At 68.1% G+C, this 18506-nt stretch overlaps 2 protein-coding genes across 2 annotated transcripts; both read right to left on the bottom strand.

Moving 5' to 3' along the window:
* Positions 1–888: 888 nt before the first annotated feature.
* On the bottom strand, positions 889–4546 carry CHLNCDRAFT_134405 (hypothetical protein; the record flags this gene model as incomplete). Its single annotated transcript, XM_005847237.1, has 17 exons — positions 889–947; positions 1073–1176; positions 1347–1439; positions 1542–1617; positions 1728–1857; positions 1961–2019; positions 2157–2220; positions 2340–2468; positions 2630–2687; positions 2813–3041; positions 3146–3207; positions 3331–3459; positions 3578–3641; positions 3752–3891; positions 4004–4068; positions 4259–4320; positions 4435–4546. The coding sequence occupies 17 exons, from the start codon at positions 4544–4546 to the stop codon at positions 889–891; spliced, it is 1635 nt and encodes a 544-aa protein (XP_005847299.1).
* Positions 4547–8707: 4161 nt separating this feature from the next.
* On the bottom strand, positions 8708–17615 carry CHLNCDRAFT_134403 (hypothetical protein; the record flags this gene model as incomplete). The annotated part of the gene is made up of 17 exons (XM_005847236.1): positions 8708–8989; positions 9183–9293; positions 9497–10594; positions 10667–11329; positions 11446–11553; positions 11653–11709; positions 12060–12397; positions 12526–12597; positions 12710–12801; positions 12975–13172; positions 13299–13468; positions 13652–14866; positions 15049–15142; positions 15334–15886; positions 16037–16376; positions 16542–16653; positions 17488–17615. The coding sequence occupies 17 exons, from the start codon at positions 17613–17615 to the stop codon at positions 8708–8710; spliced, it is 5631 nt and encodes a 1876-aa protein (XP_005847298.1).
* Between the last annotated feature and the right edge of the window lie 891 nt (positions 17616–18506).

Below are 18506 nucleotides of genomic sequence, written 5' to 3'. Positions count from 1 at the left end.
TGCAGGGGCTGTTGCAGGTGGTGTCGTATGTAGATGAGTTGATGGAGAGGCGTTGGCTCACGTGGCCTGCTTTCCCTGCCAGGCCTGCCGGCCTACCTGTAGCCGCTCGAATGCCGCGAGGCTGGGCGCGGGGTTCACGCCAGGGGCGGCTGCTGCGTCTTGGCCTGCAGTCGCGGGCCGGGGGGGACACTCTCACGGGATGTTGGCTGGTGCAATTGGCTAATAGGAGAGGTGATCTTCAAGCGTGGCCACAGAGCATGTCCAAGCCGACCTGCTTCATCCAAGGCGCCCATCCAAGGCTGCAGTGTCGGCCGCAGGTGCCGCCGCCCCGTCACTGCCGCCGCCGGCATCCCGCCAAGCCTGCAAGGCCCGCAGCACGTAAGTGGCGTTCCCCAGCGCCCCTGCTTCTGCCAGACAGCGCTGGAAGGCTCACCGATCCTTGATGCCCGCTCCGAGGAGCATTCCCGTGAGCAGGGCTACGAGTGGCAGCCAGAAGGCCAGGGCGTGCCGCATGATGGTGCGAGGGGATCTGTTCACTGCCATGACGAACAGATTGGATGGAAGTGAGCGCCTGTAGACATCGCCTGCCTCCATATTGAAACTTTCCTTGGACCGCTCACACGTACAGAAAGGTACAGAAATCACTCCACTTCATCGATCGACTCATTTACTGTCAATCGACGGTTGCATTGACACACCCAGCTACTGTGAGGCAATGCGTGGCAGCGGCGACGGCAGTGGCGACAGGGGTGGCGGCGCCAGGCGGCAGCGCAGCAAAAGGGGTGAAGTTACGGCAAAGCGAGGGGACGCTAAACAGAGGTCGCTCGTGACTCTATGGCTTGCTGGAGGATGCTTGGACGCTGTGCCTGGCTGGTGATAGATCACATGCTACGCCTCCCGGCCGTGTACCTTCAGCCAGATGCCTTTGGGCGGCGCCAGCGTCACACCTGCACCCAAGCCACAGCAGCCAACTTCAGTCTCGGACTGTGCGTCATGGCTAGCAGTGCAGGCGAGCAACGGCTCCTCATCCTGCTATGGCCGATCGGCAGGCGCCGGCAGATTTCACACTCACTGCTGCGCAGGTCGAGCGGGCCGGTGTGGCGCTCGGCGTCCAGGCGCAGCTCAAAGCGCTGGAAGATGCGGGCCAGGCACAGCACGCCCTCCTCCAGCGCAAACCTGCGCGGCGAGCGAGGCGCAGAAGAGCAGGGGCAGGGAGCTGTCACCGAGATGGTAGGGTGCAGAGCGGCGGTGCAGTGTCACCACAGAGAGGCAGGAAGTTGGTCGGGCACCGTGTGGCAGCGGGCAGCGGAGCGGGGAAGACTGCATGAGCGGATGCTGCAACCCACCGCCAGCCCACACATCTGCGGGGCCCCAGGCCAAAGGGGAAGTACGCTCCCGGGTGGTGGCTGGCCGCCTCGTCTGGCAGGAAGCGTGCGGGCCTGGAGGCAGCGGGTGGCAGGTGGGAGTCGGTTATGATCGGGCGCCGTATCTAGCACCTGGGCCAGCTGCTGGCCTGCACATCCCCACGCAGCTTATATGACCTGAACTCTTCCGGAGCTTCCCAATAACGAGGGTCCCTGTGCAGCGTCCAAATGTTGAACATGACACGGCAGTTGTCTGCAGGGGCAGGGTGGAAAGCGCCCAACCAGCTGTTGAGGATGGCGTCCCCCGCCTGCCGCAGCAGCAGCACTCACTCACACATCAAATGCACGCAGGCGGCGCTGTACCGCTGCAACCCAGCGGCAGCAGCTCGCCTGGAATGAACACGCTGGTGGGCCCCGCTGCTGGCGTGGCCAGGCTCCTGCGGCTGCCGCCAGTGAGGTCCAGGTCTACGCCTCCATGCCCGGCCTCCCGCACCTGGGGCAAGCCACAGCGTTCAAAGAAGCAGGTTGGCTCAGTACCAGCCAGCCCAGCATCAGCAGCTTGCAGGGCTGAAGTCCCTGCCCACACGCGAGCTCACCAGGGCGATCAGGGAAGAGACTGGCGGGTAGAGGCGCATAGACTCTTGGAACGCCGCCTCTGCGCCACAAGGAGCATCAGGAGTTGTGAGCATGACTTGCAGGCATGGAGGTGTCGCAGCAGCAGGAACACGCCCTGGTGCGGGCTGCTGTGGCAAACATACGGCGGGAGTGGCGGCAGCTGGCGGCATGGCAGACCTGTATACGGCAACTTTGCCAGGTCTTCATAAACCAGCTCACGCTGCCCCAAGGCATCCACCTCCTACACAGGGCGTGGCGGGGCCGCGGTACGATTCTAGTCAAGGCAGTACAAGCAGCACACTGTCTCCTCTTCCTCCTGCTGTGTAAGCTAGGCAATCGAGCCGCATGAAGATAGGGGACAGCAGGGCCCCGTGCACCGCTTGCCTGCTGGATGCGCCGCTGGTGCTCGGGGTGCTGCGCCAGCAGATACAGCGCGTACGACAGCGCCAGGCTGGTGGTTTCGTAGCCAGCCAGCAGGAAGGTAAAGAGCTGCAGCGCGCGGAGGCCATGCACACAACTACTGTAGTGGCATGAAGACCACCTTGCAGCGGCGCAGTTGACTAGAAGGAAATGCAGCAGCACAAGGGCTGGTCGGGGCAGCTGAGCTTGTGCTGCGCCTTAGCAGGCTGCCTGCCCGGTTGGCTGCCCACCTGAGCGCAGATGTCCAGATCAGAGAGCTGCTTGCCCGTCTGCTTGTTCACCGCATCCCTGCGAGGCAAGCGAGGCGCGTGTGGAGGGCGCGCCATGGTGCGCACATGCATCAACACCAGCGGGCCATCAGGGATGACAAGCAGGATGGACCGCAGGTGCTGGATAGGCTGCCCCGGCCTCACTTGAGTCTGCTGACGACGCTGGTCTCAGGCGGCACCTGAGCCACATATGTCTTGTACGCCTGCTGGAAAGCGACAGACTCCACCGCCACCTTGGCTCCCTCCTCCCCGCTGCTCCGCAGCCCGTTGGCCGCAGCCGGGCCCTGCCCTCCTGCCGTCGCCCCTGCTTCGGTTGCCTGCTTGCGGGCGCTGTCCAGCAGCGCTTGTGATGCCCCCCACAGGTAACGGCGGTCTGCAGGTGGATCACAAGAGCAGAGGAGCAGGAGGCAGGTGTGTGTCCATTTGGCAGCCACGCAACCCCCAAGGCCAGCGCAAACATGGTGCCAGGCAGCCCACCTGCAACTGTCTGGTTGATCATTTTTGGGTTGAGCAGCAGGGCCAGGCGGTACCACACACGCCTGCAGGCAGTACGGATGCGTACAACCTTGGTCCGATACGGTAGACATTTTACGTGTACCGTGGCGGCAACGTGCAGTACGCCCAGCATGCAGGACGACAGGCAGTACAGATGGGCAGCGCACCTCAGGTCTGGCACTGCAAATGACAGGATGGCGGCCCAAAAGGGCAGGCCTCCCATGGGAGTGAACATCGCCTCTGCCGCCTTGACCAGCGTGCTGCCGCTGCCCTCCTTCTGCGCCCCAAACTCCACACTGCATGCAGGAAGGCGTGGGGCAGGGTCCAGCCTCAACAGCGCCGTCCCGACACTTTGGCTGAGAGAAGCGTGCAGCATGGCGGCGAGTGCAGCCGGCAGCAGGGAGCAGAGCCCACCCAAATGCTGAGGTGCCGATCACATCCATGCTCATGGCTTTCAGGAGCTCGCTGACGCAGATGCCTGCTGGGCATGTGGGAGGGAGAGGAGGCGTGAAGAAAATTGCACGGGGACAAGCCAGCCCTGAACAGCTGGTGGTGCGGCCCACCGCCAGCGGGCTACGCCTCACCCACCTTCTCCGCTGACCGCTGCCGCCTGCATCTTGCCCAACAGCTCGTCAATCGCCTGATTCATCATCGGCGCGTAGCTGGCGAGCGCTGCGCTGTGGAACAGAGGCTCGCATGCGGTGCGGATGCCCAGCCAATACTTTCCCCTGCGGGCCAGCAGCGGCGGCGAGGGCGGGTAGGGCAGGCACGCACAGGTATGGAAGCTGCGCTGCGGCGGGGGCCCGGGGAGCGGGCAGCAGCAGCCACCGCTGCGCCCACCTGGCAAACAGGATGCCGCTGTTCTGAAAGTGGTTGTCGCAGGCGGCGCCCATCTCCAGGGCAGGCTGCGGGGTGGAGGCGCACAGCAGACGGGTTCACTCTCAGCGCAACTGTTCAATTAACTGCTCAGCCCGCTTGCCAGCCCGCTGCAAGGGTCGCCACTTGCCGCCTCACAGGGCGATCGGCACGCCGGGCGGCTGCATGGGGCGCCAGCGAGACAGCCAGGCCCCCGCAGGTGCTCCGCGGCGGGCTCACCAGGCTGCGGTCGTGGTAGTCAATGAAGCGCTTGACGCAGATTTGCCGCACCAGGTCCGGGTCTGCAGCGAGCAGCGGGTCCGGTACCAGCAGGGGTGGTGCGCGCGGGCGACACAGCCGTGCACTGGCGCCTGGCCTCGGCAGCAGCCCGCAGCGGGCGGCCCCGGGCGCCTCACCAGTGATCACGATGCAGGGCCGCCTGCCCAGGAAGTACTTGAACACGGAGCCGTACTCGGCCGCCCACTTCTGCAGCGCCTCGTGAATCTTGCCTTGTGGGCCCATCTGCATCACATTGCCTGCAGGAGGAGTGGCGGCAGCAGCGAGCGGTGGGTTGGAGATAGGCACGCGCACCTCAAGTCTGTTCTGTGCACAAACATAATTTTTGTTTAGAACAAACCAAACGAAAAGGGGGCACCAGGATCTGCCTTGGCTGGCTGCTGCCTGCAAACCAACATGGCGGCAGAGACGGGTGGCGGCACAGACGCACCAACGAGCCAGGCGGGGCGGGGGCCAGGAAGGTGGCGGGTGCGCCATCTGTGCCGCAAGTTCAGACCGTAGAGCCATACGACCACCACTGCAGCCGCTACAACGGCACCGAAATGCCACAGGAGCTGCATTTGCTTGGGAGAGCTCTGTCACGCGGGGGTCCTGCCACAAACTCTGCTGCTGCTTAACAACATAGGCATGCGCCCGCAGCGCAGCAGTGTGATAACCAGCGCGGGAGAAATGACGAGCACTGCTGGCAGCAAGAGGGTTTCGCCTGCCCAGTCAGAACCAGTCAGCCTGGCGTCATCGAGCCTGCTCGATCGATGCATTCCACGAGAACGTCAAAAGAGTTTGGAATTGCCTGGTGGCTCAACACTCGGGGGCCTCCTCGCCGTCATCGTCTCGGGCTGTGCTGGCTTGCGCTTGCAGCCGGGCTGGCACCCCTGAATTGTCTTGGTGGGGATCGATGCGAACATCCACGTTCTTCCCAAGCTCCCCTGCGGTGGCCAGGCCCCGGCGCTCGGCTGCCCTCCCTTCGCCAGCCCGTGCTAATTTGGGCTGCAGTAGGCTGCCAGATGCTCGTAGAAGCAGCAGAACGCCAGATAGGCGCTGCAAGCGGGCTCCGACAACATCAACAGCGGCGGCAGCGCAGCCGGCGGCGCAAGAGCAGGCGACCACTGCGCTGCAGGCGTTCCTCCGCTGGGCCCTGGCCAATGGTGGGTGGAAGCAGCACTGCAGCGCCCTGCTTTCCATGCGATATCACGAGGCATCGGGTGTCGTCCAGCAGTAAGCGCTCACGCTGCCCGCCCGCCCGCCGCCCACGTTCTGCTTGTAAACACCTGCAGGCGTGGAGGGCGTGGGCGCCGCCGACAGCAAGGTGGCGCTGTACGAAGGGGAGGGCGGCGAGCGAGGCGTGGTCAGCCTGCAGCCTATTGCAGGTGGGCACGCTGGCTTGCGCATCGCCTATGGTCAACAACACCAGGAGCTAGCCTGCAGGGCTGATGCCTCCCATCCGGCGGCCTGCGCAACCAATTCGCCCATGCTGTCTCTTCCACCCTCCCTCAATTGTTGCAGCGGGGGAGGCCGTCCTGCGGCTGGGCACGCGGATGGCGATCACGGACCACCAGGGGGGCGAGGGTGATGAGGGGGACGAGGAGCAGGAGGTTGACGCGGATGCGCAGCCCTGGAGCGTGCGGCTGGCTGGGCTGCTGCTGGTCATGGTGCAGCAGGGGGACGCCTGCCCCTGGCAGCCGTACCTCAACGTAGGCATCGGGGAGGAAAGGGGGAAGGGGGGCACCCCTGCTGTGCATGTTTCCCGCAGCGTTCCAGGGGCTGCCCGGGCGATGCAGGGGCTGGCTGTGAGCGCAGGCCTGGCGGGCTGGCTGGCTGCAGGTGCTGCCCCGGACCGTGCCCTCGCCGCTGACCACCTTCAGCTGGGAGGATGTGGAGGCGATCGAGGTGGGAGCCGCGCTTGTTTCAGCAACTATGTTGGATGTGATTGGTGTGGCCTGCCTCGCAGCGCTGGCTGGGCACCCAAAAAGCCGCTTGCTATACCATCACATTTTGGCGATACCTTTTTGTACCACAGCAAACAGTGCGGTACCAGTATGCTACTCTGCGGTACCTGCAGTACGAGCCCATGCGGCGCGAGCTGGACCATGCCAGCTGGCTGGCGATGTCGGCCTGCCAGCAGGGCGGCGGCTTCAGCCGGGAGCAGTGGGACTGGGCGCTGTCGGTGAGCGCTGCTGCGGGCGCTTGCTGCCGCTGCCCACGCAGGCTCGGCTCGCTGCTCGCTTGCTAAGCTTGCTGGAGGATCCCCTGGGCCTGCTGTGGCGCCCACCCCCCGGCACTCTGCCGCTGCTCACGCTTGTGCTGCTGCCGGCGCCGCTGCTGCTCCCCCTCCCAGGTGGTGCATTCACGCACCTTTGGCGCCCCCGGGCGCAGCAGCGCGGGCGGCGTGGGCGTGAGGATGCTGGTGCCGCTTGTGGACATGCTCAACCATGGGGGGGACTGCCTGACCAGCCCTCCCGGGGCTGCCGACCCCAGCGTGCAGGCCTGCGACAATGTCAGGTGAGGCCGCAGGCAGGCAGGAGCCTGCAGGGGCCGCCGGCACGCGGCGCTTCTCAGCCAGCGGCGCCGCCAATCCTGCTGCGTGTCCTGGAGGCACGCCGCAGGCCCTCCTCAGCCTCCTGCAGACCACCTGCAGGCTCCCAAGCGCACCGGCTGGCTCGCCGCACCTGAGCCGGTGGCTGCAGGTGGGACCTCAAGGCGCCGGCCAGCGCTGAGGGGGAGTGGGAGATGGTGGTGAGCGCCACACGGGACATCCCCGCCGGAGAGGAGCTGCTGCTGTCGTACGGTGGGCCTCCTGTCTTCTGCCGCGGCATGCCCTCACCCTCAGTGCCCTCCAGCCCCTCCCCCAATCTTCAACCCAACTAGCTCGCCCACGCACTCATGCCGGCCGCTCCTCGTCCACACTCATGCCCACACCCGCTTCTGCTTCTTTCCTGCCTTGCCACGGCACCGTACCGCTGTACCGCTGCAGGCGAGCGCAACAACGACAGCTTCTTCCTGCATTACGGATTTCTGCCTCCCCGCAACCCTCACGACGACGTGGCGCTGTTCCCAGGTCGGCTGTTTCCACCTGCCCTGCCGCTCTCTGCTCTGCACGGCTCCTGCCTCTGCTTTGCATGTGTGTTTTCCGACTGCATGCCTCCCCGCCCCCGTGGTGAATCGTGCCTTTCCCAAGACCACCAGAGATGTGTTTACTGCAGTATGACCCATGCCCTAACATCATGCTGCATTGTCTCGCCCGTGCTGTCCATGCAGACGTAGAGGCCGGCGTGGACTGGTGGCTGGATGCCTTCCTGCCCACCGGCGCCATGCCGCCGCAGCACCTGCAGCTGGTCATCTCTGCTGCCTACGACGCCGCCGAGCAGCAGGACAGCTCAGCCACGGCTGCAGAGGCTGTGCTGGCATCGGTGCCGGAGGCAGAGGCAGATGTGATCCGCGCGCAGCTGTCCAGGGTCAAGCTGTCAGGTGAGGCCGAGGGAGGGGCCTGGGCAGCGCACCCTGCATGCGTTGTCTGGGGTTGTGAACGCTGCCTGCTGCCGCTCGATCAGCTGGCACTTGCTGGCTTCTCCCCTTGCCCGTAGCCGGCGGCATGGTGGATGGCCGGCTGCTGGCAGCCTACCGCACGCTGTACGAATCCGCGGCGGCGGCGGGCCAGCCGGCGCGGCAGGAGGCCGGCGGCGGCGGCGGGGTGGCCGACCTGGGGTCCGGCTGGCAGCAGCACATGCGGATAGCGGTGGGGCTGCGCTGCCGGGAGCTGCTGCGGGGGATGCCCACCCCTCTGCTTCAAGACCTCCGGCGGCTGGCAGACTGGGAGCAGCAGGCGGGGGACCAGCAGCATTGCTGGGGCGCGGCGCAGCAGCACTATGCTGCCGCTGTGGAAGCATTCGAGCGGCAGCACGGCAGCATGCTTGGCGAGGGCCTTGGCAAAGCAGCTGGCCATGCTGCGGACAGTGGGACAGCCGCGGCTGCACCAGGCGGCAGCAGCAGCAACGGCGGCAGCAGCGAGGCGCCTCTGCTGGATGCTGGTGCGGCGGCAGGCTCTGGCGCGGCTCTGGCGCAGATGCTGCTGCAGCAGGCGGCGGCCGGCGAGCAGCCAGGCGACGGCGAGGCTGGCGGCGTGGCAGAGCCAGGCGGCGGCGCCAGCATCCTGCCGGTGCAGTTCCGAGCCTACAAGAAGATGATACTGACAGATGCGGTACTGCTGTCGGCAGAGTGAAGGTACTGCTGTCGCCAGAGTGAGCTGCTTGCACTGCTTCACACCTTCTGATGGCTGTCGCGACACAGTAGGTCATCTGTGAGAGCAACTGAGAACATAAAGGGACCCACATCGGCCAGAGTGGCCAGGACAGGAGCTGGCGTGCTTAGCAAAGGGGCTTGAGGGGTCCCTTTCCGTCACTGCTGCATCACCATCTCCGCCGCATCATCGGCAGACCCAGCATTGATGGCCAGCGGCTGCCAACGCGGGCGATCCAGGCGGTCCTTCAGGCCGTGCCCCTCGTACTGCCAGGCATCGAAAGCGTACCGCAGGCTCTGCACCTGCTTGTAGGACAGCTGCCGCTGGTGCAGCCGCAGGAAAGCGCAGGCAGCCTGCAGCTCCGGCTCTGGTAGTCGCGCGCCGACCGCTGCCAGCAGGTGCAGGCAGTGTGCCACGGAGCCCAGCAGGCTGCGCACCTCCTGCACCAGGGAGGGGAGCGGGCACGGCAGACACGGCCAGCAGGACATGAGGCTGTTGCCCGAGAGGGCCCCGGCACTTGACCCCGCAGCATGCCACAGGCGCCAGGCACACTAGAGAGCGTGAGAGGCCACCAGCACACTGGCATACACAAGCCGGGCCATCAGGGTCGAGCGCATGCCGGCGGCAGCCCACCTTGGGCGGCACCCTGAGCCCCTGCAGTCCGGCCAGCGGCTGCCCAAGCTGGAGCAGCAGCAACCGCATGGCCTCCTGCTCCGCGGGCGGTGCCGTGCCGAGCTGCCAGCCCTGCAATGGCAGAGGGCAACACACACCGACCACACGCATCTCATGGCTACGGCGCAAATGCCTCGACACCATTGCTGCAGGGATCCCGCGCGCGGGGCCGGTGCACAGGGCATCCCGCCAGGAAAACCTCGCCACACTCCTCACAAACACAGCCCCACGCCTCAGCACATACACAGACCCCCCCCATGACCCGCCTCCCCCACCTGCTGCTCCAGCGGCATCAGCAGCCTGGCCAGCAGAGCCAGTGCTGGCTCCGGGCCGAGGCCGGGCAGCACTGCCTGCGCGGCAGCCACAAAGGCCCACTGCAGCCGCTCATCCGGCAGCAGCCCCAGCTTGCGGCAGCACGACAGCGCGGAGGACACCCAGGCGGCGTCGAGCGTCGGCAGGCACAGCAGCACCGCCTGGCGCAGCTCCGCCGCAAGCTCGCCGCCGGGCAGCCAGCCCCATTCGGTGAAGGCCTCCAGCAGAGGCAGCAGCTCGCAAGGCGGTGGCGGCGTCGGCGCGCGCAGCACCGCCAGCGCCCCCGCCTGCGCGGCCTCTACGAGCGCCCTTGAGGCGGGCCAGCCGCGGTGGCGCCAGGCCGCCAGCATGTCGGCCAGGAATTGGCAGCGGGTGACCTGCGGCAGCACCCGCTCCGCAGCGTGCAGCAGCGCGGCCGGCACGGGGCTGCCGGGCAGCAGGTCGACGCCGCCGGGGCCGCACACCCGGGCCAGCTTTAGCACGGGGCCGATGCCGGCGTGGGGCGTGCGCAGGCCGCGCGCCACGACGGCCTCCACCGCCGCCTGCTGCGCCGCGCCCAGCGGCACGCCCATGCCGGCGGGCAGGCTGAGCAGCTGGGCGGCGGCCAGCAGCTGGCTGGCCACGCTGCGAACGCTGTGCAGCCCCGCCAGCGCGCGGTCGCACACGCGGTGGAAGCACTGCTGGCGGGTGAGCGCCAGCAGGCTGGACGTTTCCACCCCGCCCCGCAGCCGCACCATGGAGGCCAGGGCGGTCAGGCAGTGGATGTGATCCAGCCTGCCGTCGTGCAGCACCAGCAGGCGCAGCAGGCGCGGGAAGTTGGAGGCCCGCCTCAGCTCTGTCGTCAGCCCACGAGGCTCCAGCAGGCGCACCCCTCCGCCCCGCTCGCCACGCCCCTGCTCCATCCACTGCTGCTGCTGCTGCGCCTGCTCCTGCTGCTGCTGCTCCTGCTGCTGCTGCTGCTGCAGCTGCTGCTCGTGCTGCTGCTGCTGCTGCTCCCCGTGCTGCTCGTGTGGCACGCCTGCCTCCCCCCCCCGCTCAGCCTCCGCGTCGGCAGCAGCGACCTGCGCGGAGGGCCGCCAAGCACAAGCGCAGAAGGCTGTGGGCTGGGAAGCAAGGGGGCGCAGGCACCGGACGCGGCGCCAGCGGCAGCTGCCGGGCGGTGGCAGCCGGGCGCCGAGCCTGCGGCCAAAGCGCGGGAGACTTGCCTCATCGCCGCCAGGCAGGCAGCTTGGCTCCAGCAGTGCTGCCAGCTCGTTGCCTGGGCGCAGGCCCAGCCGCAGGTAGCTGGCCAGTACCGCTTCATAGTCGTGGACGCTCCGAATGGTATCCCAATCGCTGGCTCCTGCCACCAGCGCCGCCTCTAGGGCCGCCTGCTGCTGCGGGGTGGGCGGCACCTGCATCCAGGCAGACGCCTCCAGCGCCGCCCGGCTGTCTGCCCCGGACAGCTGGCGCCCCTCGCTGGCCAGCATCTCGAACGCCACCTCCAGCGCGCCGGCAAAGGCCTCGCGGTTGGCAGGCGCCGGCGGGGCGTGGCCCGCCCAGCGCTGCAGGTGGCCCATGCGGGCCACTGCACGCAGCAGGTGGTGGCTGGCCACGGCTGCCCTGTTCTCCAGCAGCAGTCTGGTTGCTTCCCGGATGCTGGCGGCGAACGACAGCGCGCTCAGCAGCCGGTCGTCGTCCGCCGGCCGCGCGCCGTCCAGCGCGGCAGCAGCCTGCCGCGGCGCCCACAGCGGCCGCCGCTGCCTGGGTGGGCAGGGCGACCTGCTGCTGGGGCGCGGCTTGGCCGGGGCTGCTGCCTGCGCAGCAACAGAATGACAGGTTTTGGCATCTGCTGCAGTAACTGTGTAGGCGGCAGCAGCAAGCAGCAGCCTCTGGGCAAGTCGGTGGTTCACCGGAGGATGAAGCAGCGCACCTCGACGCTGGTGGCATTCATGCTCAAGTCGGCATGCTGGGGAATGGTGAGGCTGCTTTGGCCATCAGTGGCGGCACATGGGAGGGCGGCAGCAGCAGCCAAGGGCGCCTGCGTGGGCGGTGGCGGCAGTGGCGGCGGTGGTGGGCGGCCAGGCTGAACGGCCAACCGGAGAAACGATACAACTCCCTGGCATCGCCCTCTGCTCACCTGGCCAGTGCTGAAGCCTGCTGCTGCCGCCCTGAGCGCGGGCAACCAGGCCGGCGCCTGCAACACGGGAAGGCGCGCAGCGATGCAACATAAGCTCTCTGATCAACTCGCATCTCAGTGCAGCAGGTCCCGCGCCCGCAAACGCTCACACCTGGCGTGTCACTCGGGCGAGCATTCAGGCTGGTGCTGCAGGTCATTAGCAACGCGATGGCAGCATTGAAAAAAGTGTTGACACTTGCGGAAGGCGCACAGAGCTGCGGTTATATCGCATGGTCGGCCGCCCTTTCCATCCGCCACCTCCCGCTCGGCATCAGCGGAGTGGAGCGAGGCCTTTCACTGTGGGGTGCCAAGCAACAAGGGGCAGGCCTCCCCCACAATTAGCGCATCCCTGAGAGAATGTTCTCTACAGCCGACAGCTGCGCCAGCACTGCGGATGCCGCCGCAGCCCCATCCGGCACGCCCCGGGCTCCGCCGCTGCCCCCGCCCACCGAACGCTGCATCACGGCCGCGAGTGCATTGCCCAGCCGCGCCGCAGTGGCCCGCAGCGTGCTGTTCTGCTGCTGCGCCTGCGCCAGCTGTTGCCGCAGCAGCTCCAGCTCCTCGTCGGCAGCAGCAGCGCCTGCCAGGGCTGGCGCCGGCGGCGAGGCGGGCTGGATGGCGGCAGGGGCCGGCAGGCGCTGCATCTCAGCAATATGCAGCCGGTCCTGGAGGGCCTCCAGCTGCATCTCCAGTGCGCTGGCAAAGCCTGAAGCAGGGGGTCAGGTGGCCGCCAGCAGCGGTAAGTGAGAAGCAGCACCAGGCTGCAGACTGATGCAGAGAGGGAATGGGCACAGGGGCTGTGAAATCCGCAGCTGCTGGGCACCGTGGGCTCACCCTGCGCCGCCTCCTTCTCCCCCTGAACCTGCTGCAGCATGCGCCGCAGCTGCTGTGCCTGCTGCTTCAACTCTGCAGCAGCGGGGAGGCCAGAAGGCAGGCAATGCGCTCACGAGAGGGATGTGCAACCACGCCGATGCGCTGCAGACCGCCAGCCCGGCTGAGCTCCCTGCTGCTCCCACACCTGACACAGAGATGTGGAGGCGGGAGCGGTCGGCCTTGACAGATGCTAGCTCAGCGGCCGCCAGATCCTGCTGACTCAGCAGCGCCTCCACCCTGCACGGATGAGCAATGGAGGGCAAAGCGGTGCTGCTCTCAGACCATGGCAAGCGACATCACGGGCCCGGCCATTGTGTTCTGCAGTGCCAAACCCGCAGCTGCTAAGGGCCAGGCGGCTGGCGGAGCCCCACACGGCGCGAGGCCGTGCGAATGCCCTGCATGCCGCCCACCTGCCGACAGCCGCTGACAGCTGTTCCTCGGCAGCCGCCGCCGCCCGCTGGGCCGCGCCGACGTCCCGCTCCGCCGCTGCAGTGCGCTGCCGCTCCGCTGTGGCAGCCGCCTCGGCGGCCTGCAGCTTGAAGCGGAGGTCCGCTGCCTCTGCCTCCAGCAGGCGAAGCTCCAGACTGTTTGAGGGCTCGTGCAGCAGCCTGCAATCACCACAGCGCCCGGAGGAGTGGGCAGCGCCATGCAGACCAGGCATGCATGCATGGGCATGGCTAGGGGCCCTGCATCCAGGCCCCAGGTCATCCAAGCAGCAAAGGCGGCCGCCCCACCTCTCCACCTCCTGCTGCGCCGCCGCCAGGCGGTGCTCGGCGTCCTGCCGCCGCTGCCGGTCCTGCGCGCCCTCGCTGGCTGCCGCGGTCGCCGCCTGCTGCGCCACCGCCAGCTGCCGGTAGCAGCCGCGGAGTTCTCCCTGGACAGTGGACAGCTCCTGCTCGAGGCTCTGCAGGGCAGGAACAAGGGGCAAGAGGCAAAGGGAACAGAAGCAGATGGGCTGGTGCAGGGCACGATGCAAAAGAAGCTGGTGGAAAGGGCAGCAAGAACAGGGCCAGCGAAACGGGAAGCGGCAGCAGGCGGCGGCAGCCAGGTGCAGGCAGCGCCACCCAGGCAAGGCCAGGCCCCTCACCTGCGCCCGCTCCTGGGCCGCACTCAGAGCCTGCTCTGCGTGCTCCTGCTGAAGCTGCATGCTGTCGCCCAGCGCATCCATCTGCTGCCGCTGGCGCCCCACCTCCGCCTCGGCAGCAGCCAGCTGCTCCTGAAGCGCTTGCCTGTCGGCGGCCTCACACACCGCCGCCTCCAGCGCCTCCACCTGCTGCTGCAGCTGCGCCAGCCGCTGCTGCCCGGCATTCACCGCGGCGGCAGTCTCGCCCAGCTGCTGCTGCCTGGCGGTCAGCTGCGCCTGTGTGGCCCGGCAGGCGGCAGCCGCCTCCCCAGCAGCCTGCTCCGCCTCTGGCAGCTGCTGCCGCAGCTGGGCCAAGCGGCCCTCGGCTGCCGCCGACTCTTCCTGCCACTGCTCCAGGCGCTGTAGCTCCTGCTCCGCCTGCCGCTGCACCTCAGCCAACCTCTCTTCGGCCGCCTGCTGCGAGGCGGCGGCCTCCTGCTCCGCCTGCTGGCGCTGCAGGGTCGCGGCCGAGTACTGCTGCTCCGCCTCGGCAGCTCCTTCCTGCAACTCCCGCAGCCTCTCCTGCGAGGCGACGACAGCCGCCGTCAGCTGCTCGACCTGACCCCGCTGCGCGGCAGCCTCTGCCGCCGCCATGGCCGCGTCAGTCTGGAGCGCCGCCAGCAGCGAGTCTGCGCCTTCCACCTGCTGCTGCAGCGCAGCGAGGCGCTCCTCTGCCGCTGCACCGGCCACGGCCGCCTCGCCCTGCCGCCGCTGCTGCCGCTCCGCCGCCGCTGTCGCCTCTGCGAGCGCCTCCTGCGCCGCCGCCAGCAGAGCTTCGGTGGAGTGCAGGTGCTGCTCCGCGGCATCCGCCGCTGCCTCCACATGTGCCAGCTCCTGCCGCTGGCCGGCAAGCCGCTGCTCCAGGCCGGACAGCTGCTGGCCCAGCTCCGTCTGCCGCCGGATGGCCTCCTCCACCTCTGCCTGCGTCGCCGCCAGCTCCTCGCCAGCCGCCTCCACCTGCCGCTGCCGGCTGGTCAGCACGGTCTCGGCATCGGCGGCCTGAGCCCCCACGATGCCCAGCTTCGCCTCAGCTGCCGCAAGGTCGGTGGCCAGTTGGCGAAGGCGCTCCTCCTGCTGCTCGCGCTGCTGCGCTGCGGCCGCCGTGCCTCGCTCCTCTTCGTGCCGCCGCTCCGCTGTGGTCGCCAGCTGCAGCTGCGCCTCCTGGAGCTGGCGCTGCACCTGCACAGGCAGGAGGGCACGGCTGGCGGTGGGGTTGGCCCACAGGGGGCAGAGAATGCGGCAAGGGTTTGTGTGTGTCTGTGTGGCAACAGGCAGTGTGTGGGAAGGGTCTCCGCGAGAGGCAGGAATGGTGCAAGTGGCAGGTGAGCCGCGGGACGCGCCTGCTGCTGCGCCGCCGTCACCTCCTGCTGCAGAGAGGCGCGCAGCCGCTCTGCCTTCTCCGCCAGCCTCTCCTCGGTGGCCCCCAGCTCGCCACCGACCGCGCCCAGGCGAGACCTGCGCCAGCAATGGCGTTTGGGGCAGCATACACGGCGTGGGTGGCGGCAGGCTTTGGTCACGTGCCTCAGCATCCCATGCGGGAGTGCGTCCCGCGTCTTCAGGCCGACGAAGAGCATGGCAGGGCAGCAGGCGGGGGTGTGTGCACAGGCCCAGTACGCCGGCTGCAGCCTGCCCGTGATGCCCCTCACCTGACCGCGCTCAGCTGCTGCTCGGCGGCGGCCGCCTCCTGCTGCGCACGCTGCGCCGCCTGCCGCGCCGCCGCCTCCGCCTCCTCCTGCTCCCGCACGCCCTGCTGCAGCAGCCCCAGCCGGCGCTGCACGGCCGCCTCCTCGGCTGCCAGCGCAGCCAGTGCAGCCTCCCGCTCCCGCTCCTGCTGCTGGGCTGCCGCAAGGCGCTGCTCCGCTGCGCCGGCCTCGCCCTCGGCGCGCGACGCAGCTGCCTCCGCCTCCTGTCGGCGCTGCTCAGCTGAGTCAATGTCTGCCAGCAGCTGAGAGTGCCGCTGCTGAAGGTCTGCCAGCCTCTGCGCAGCGCTGCCGGGCACGGTGCAGCCAGAGGATGCCTGGGTGGCGCTGGCACTGGGGTTTCCGGGCGTAGCACCAGCAGCAGGCGCGGCGGCAGCAGGGGCGGCAGGTGCTGCTGTGGCGTGCTGCCCCTGCTGGTACGAGTGCTGGGGCTGTGAGGTGGGGGTCTCCTGCTGCTGCTGCTGCTGCGCCTGTGGGGGCAGCTGGCTGGGGGTGTGGCCTGCATCGGTGCCCAGCGTAAACAGACAGATGAAGCAGCCAATTGCCGCAAGCAGGCCCGAGCGAGCAAGAGCGCCGTGCATGCAGCAAGGCAAGGGCCCCATGCCGCCACCCCCCAGGCGGGATCCCTATCGGCACTCTCCAGGCGCACCCAGGGCCCGCAGCGCATAGTTGAGCTGGTCTACCAGCACAGAGCTGACGTGGGAGCCTTGCTGGCTCACAGGCGTGGATGCGGCTGCGCCAGCCGCCTGCCCGCATCCCTCTCCAAGCGGCGCCGCCGCCCCCCGGGCCGGCACGGCGAGGACGGCACTGGCGCTGGGCCCCCACTGCTGCTGTGGGTGCTGGTGCTGCAGCACAAAGTGGCCGGGGGACACGCGCTGGAAGCCAGCCGCGTTCTCCTTGCCGCCGCTGGATGCCCCGCCGGGCGGCGGTGACGGGCCCTTGGCGGCGGCGGTGGCGTGCAGGCTGCTGAGTGTGCTCTCTGCCAGCTCCTGCAGAGGTGCAGTGGAGCAGGCAAGGTCAAACAGGCCAGGGGCGAGGGGCGAATGGTAAAAACGCGATGGCTGTTCTGTTTGGAAGCTGAGCCTGCGATGCACCAGTGGCAGCAACGGCGGCGTAGCAAGGAGGGCAGCCAGCGACGCGTGCACCACCCTCACCCGCTGCTTCTGTGCCGACTGCAGCGTGGCTGCCAGCGCCTGCGCCTGCGGGCTGGCACCAGACCAGGGGCTCAGCTGGCGCGCCAGCGGCAGCGTGCCGCTGCAGCCGGTGCTGTGACAGGGTGATGGCGCCGCTGCCTGCGCGCCGCCGGCCAGCTGCAGCGGCTGCAAGGGCGCGCCATGTGATCCCATTGAAGCCGGGGACGCAAAGGAGAAGGCGTGGGCGGGGTGACCTCCCCTGGCCCAGCTGTTGTCGGCGGTCGCTGCCTGTTGACAATGGGGGAGCCGGGCCGGCTGCGGCTGGAGACCGGGCGCAGCCATCGGGTCTGCTTTTGATGCGCTTTGGCAGTGCGGTGCGGGGTCTCCACCGGCCTATTGTTGTGCTGTGGGTAGGACCTGGCGCCCGCACGAAGCTGAGGCGATGTTTCCTTCAATTCCAGTGACAGTGTACCTCTCCTCTAATGGCCCCACAGGTAGGTGGGGCGATAGGCAAGTAGTTTTCATCACGCCACCTGGCGCCGCCAGCGAAGCGGCGACGCAGGGTTGTTGTCAACAAGAAATGGGATCCGGATTGGCAACACACCAGCGGCTCAGTATCCAGATTCTGGAAGCACTGTCTAAACCCAGCAAGCTAAACCTTCTCAGCCTTGCAGTCCTTGAGCCCGAACCCTAACCCGCCTGTCAAGAGCAGGTGCGTAGGTATTTGCAGCTAGCGGACCGACACCTGCATCGCGGGTGCCGCAGTGGGAGGGGCGCTGCGGCTCGCACCGCCTCCGCCGTCTGCAGACGCAGGCCAGTGGCGGCGCGGAGTCCCGGCTCGCTCCAAATGGCACCTCTTGCATTTATTTTCCGGTCCCCCCTCGTGACACGCCTCTACCGCAAGCTGGTGCTATCCGAGCGCCGCTGAGAGCGGGGCGTGGGGCTGTCGCTGCTGGCGCTTGCGTACCTGCTACGGACGTGGAAGCAGTTTGGCGGCGGCAGGGTCCGGCGGGCGGCGCTGCTGCTCTTGGTCGCCACCCAGGCGGCGGCCTTTGCCGCACCGCTGCGCACGGTGGCGGTAGCAGCATGCGCCATGCTCCTTGCAGCTGCCTCCGCCCTGGTTTTGCTGGCCGGCAGCCAGCAGGACGACGGAGCAGGGCACCGCGGCGGCGCACACGGCTTCCAAGGTGCTCCAAGTGCTCCTGCAGCGCGCAGCTGTGCCAGTGCCAGGGGACCCGTAGAGCTGGCTGGTAGTGGCGTCCCAATATTTGATGCCTGTTTCTATGGGCGCAGGTCCGCTGGTGGAGAACATCCCCGAGGCGGCGGCGGCGCTGCTGCACAGGGACCGCCTCGAGGGCCCGCTGCCAGCCTTCCCCTACCTGGAGTTTGATGTGCAGGAGACGGCGGACGGCGAGGTGCGGCCCACCGCTGTCTCTTGCAGGGCTGGCTGGATGGCCGTGCCGTGGCTGCCGCTCTTCGCGCCAGCGTATGTGCCTTGCCCAGCTGATTGTTTGGGCCTGCCCAGGCCCGCCCCCTGTGTCCCTGCCGCAGCTAATTGTGTTCCATGATGCCCTGCTGTCAGCCGCCTTCCCGACCGATGGCGCCAATGCTGGCACAGCGGCGAAGCTGGAAGTGGCGACGGGGACGCCCTTCCAGCTGCTCACGGCGCAGGACTTGACGCTGGCGCAGCTGCAGGCGCTGCACCTGGCGGGGAGGCCCGGCTTGTGCATCCCCACCCTGCAGCAGTACCTAGAGTGAGAGCCCAGCCTGTACCCTGCCAGCCGCCTGCTGTGTGCAGCGCCGCCTCCTGCCAAATGCGCCTGCGGCGGAGCCTGCTTCAAACCTGACCGCACTGTCGCTGCCCACTCTGAGCCTGCCGCCTGTTGCGGGCTCCCTCTGCTGCTGCTGTTTCTCTGATGCAGAGCGTGCGTGGCCGCTGGGCTGCGGCGCACTCTGGCGCTGGAGGTTAAGACGCTGAGGACTGAT

Source organism: Chlorella variabilis (genome assembly GCF_000147415.1).
Source record: "Chlorella variabilis unplaced genomic scaffold CHLNCscaffold_11, whole genome shotgun sequence".
Lineage (NCBI taxonomy): Eukaryota > Viridiplantae > Chlorophyta > Trebouxiophyceae > Chlorellales > Chlorellaceae > Chlorella > Chlorella variabilis.
The sequence above is the reverse complement of the archived record's forward strand: the minus strand, read 5'-3'. Positions and strand labels throughout refer to the sequence as shown.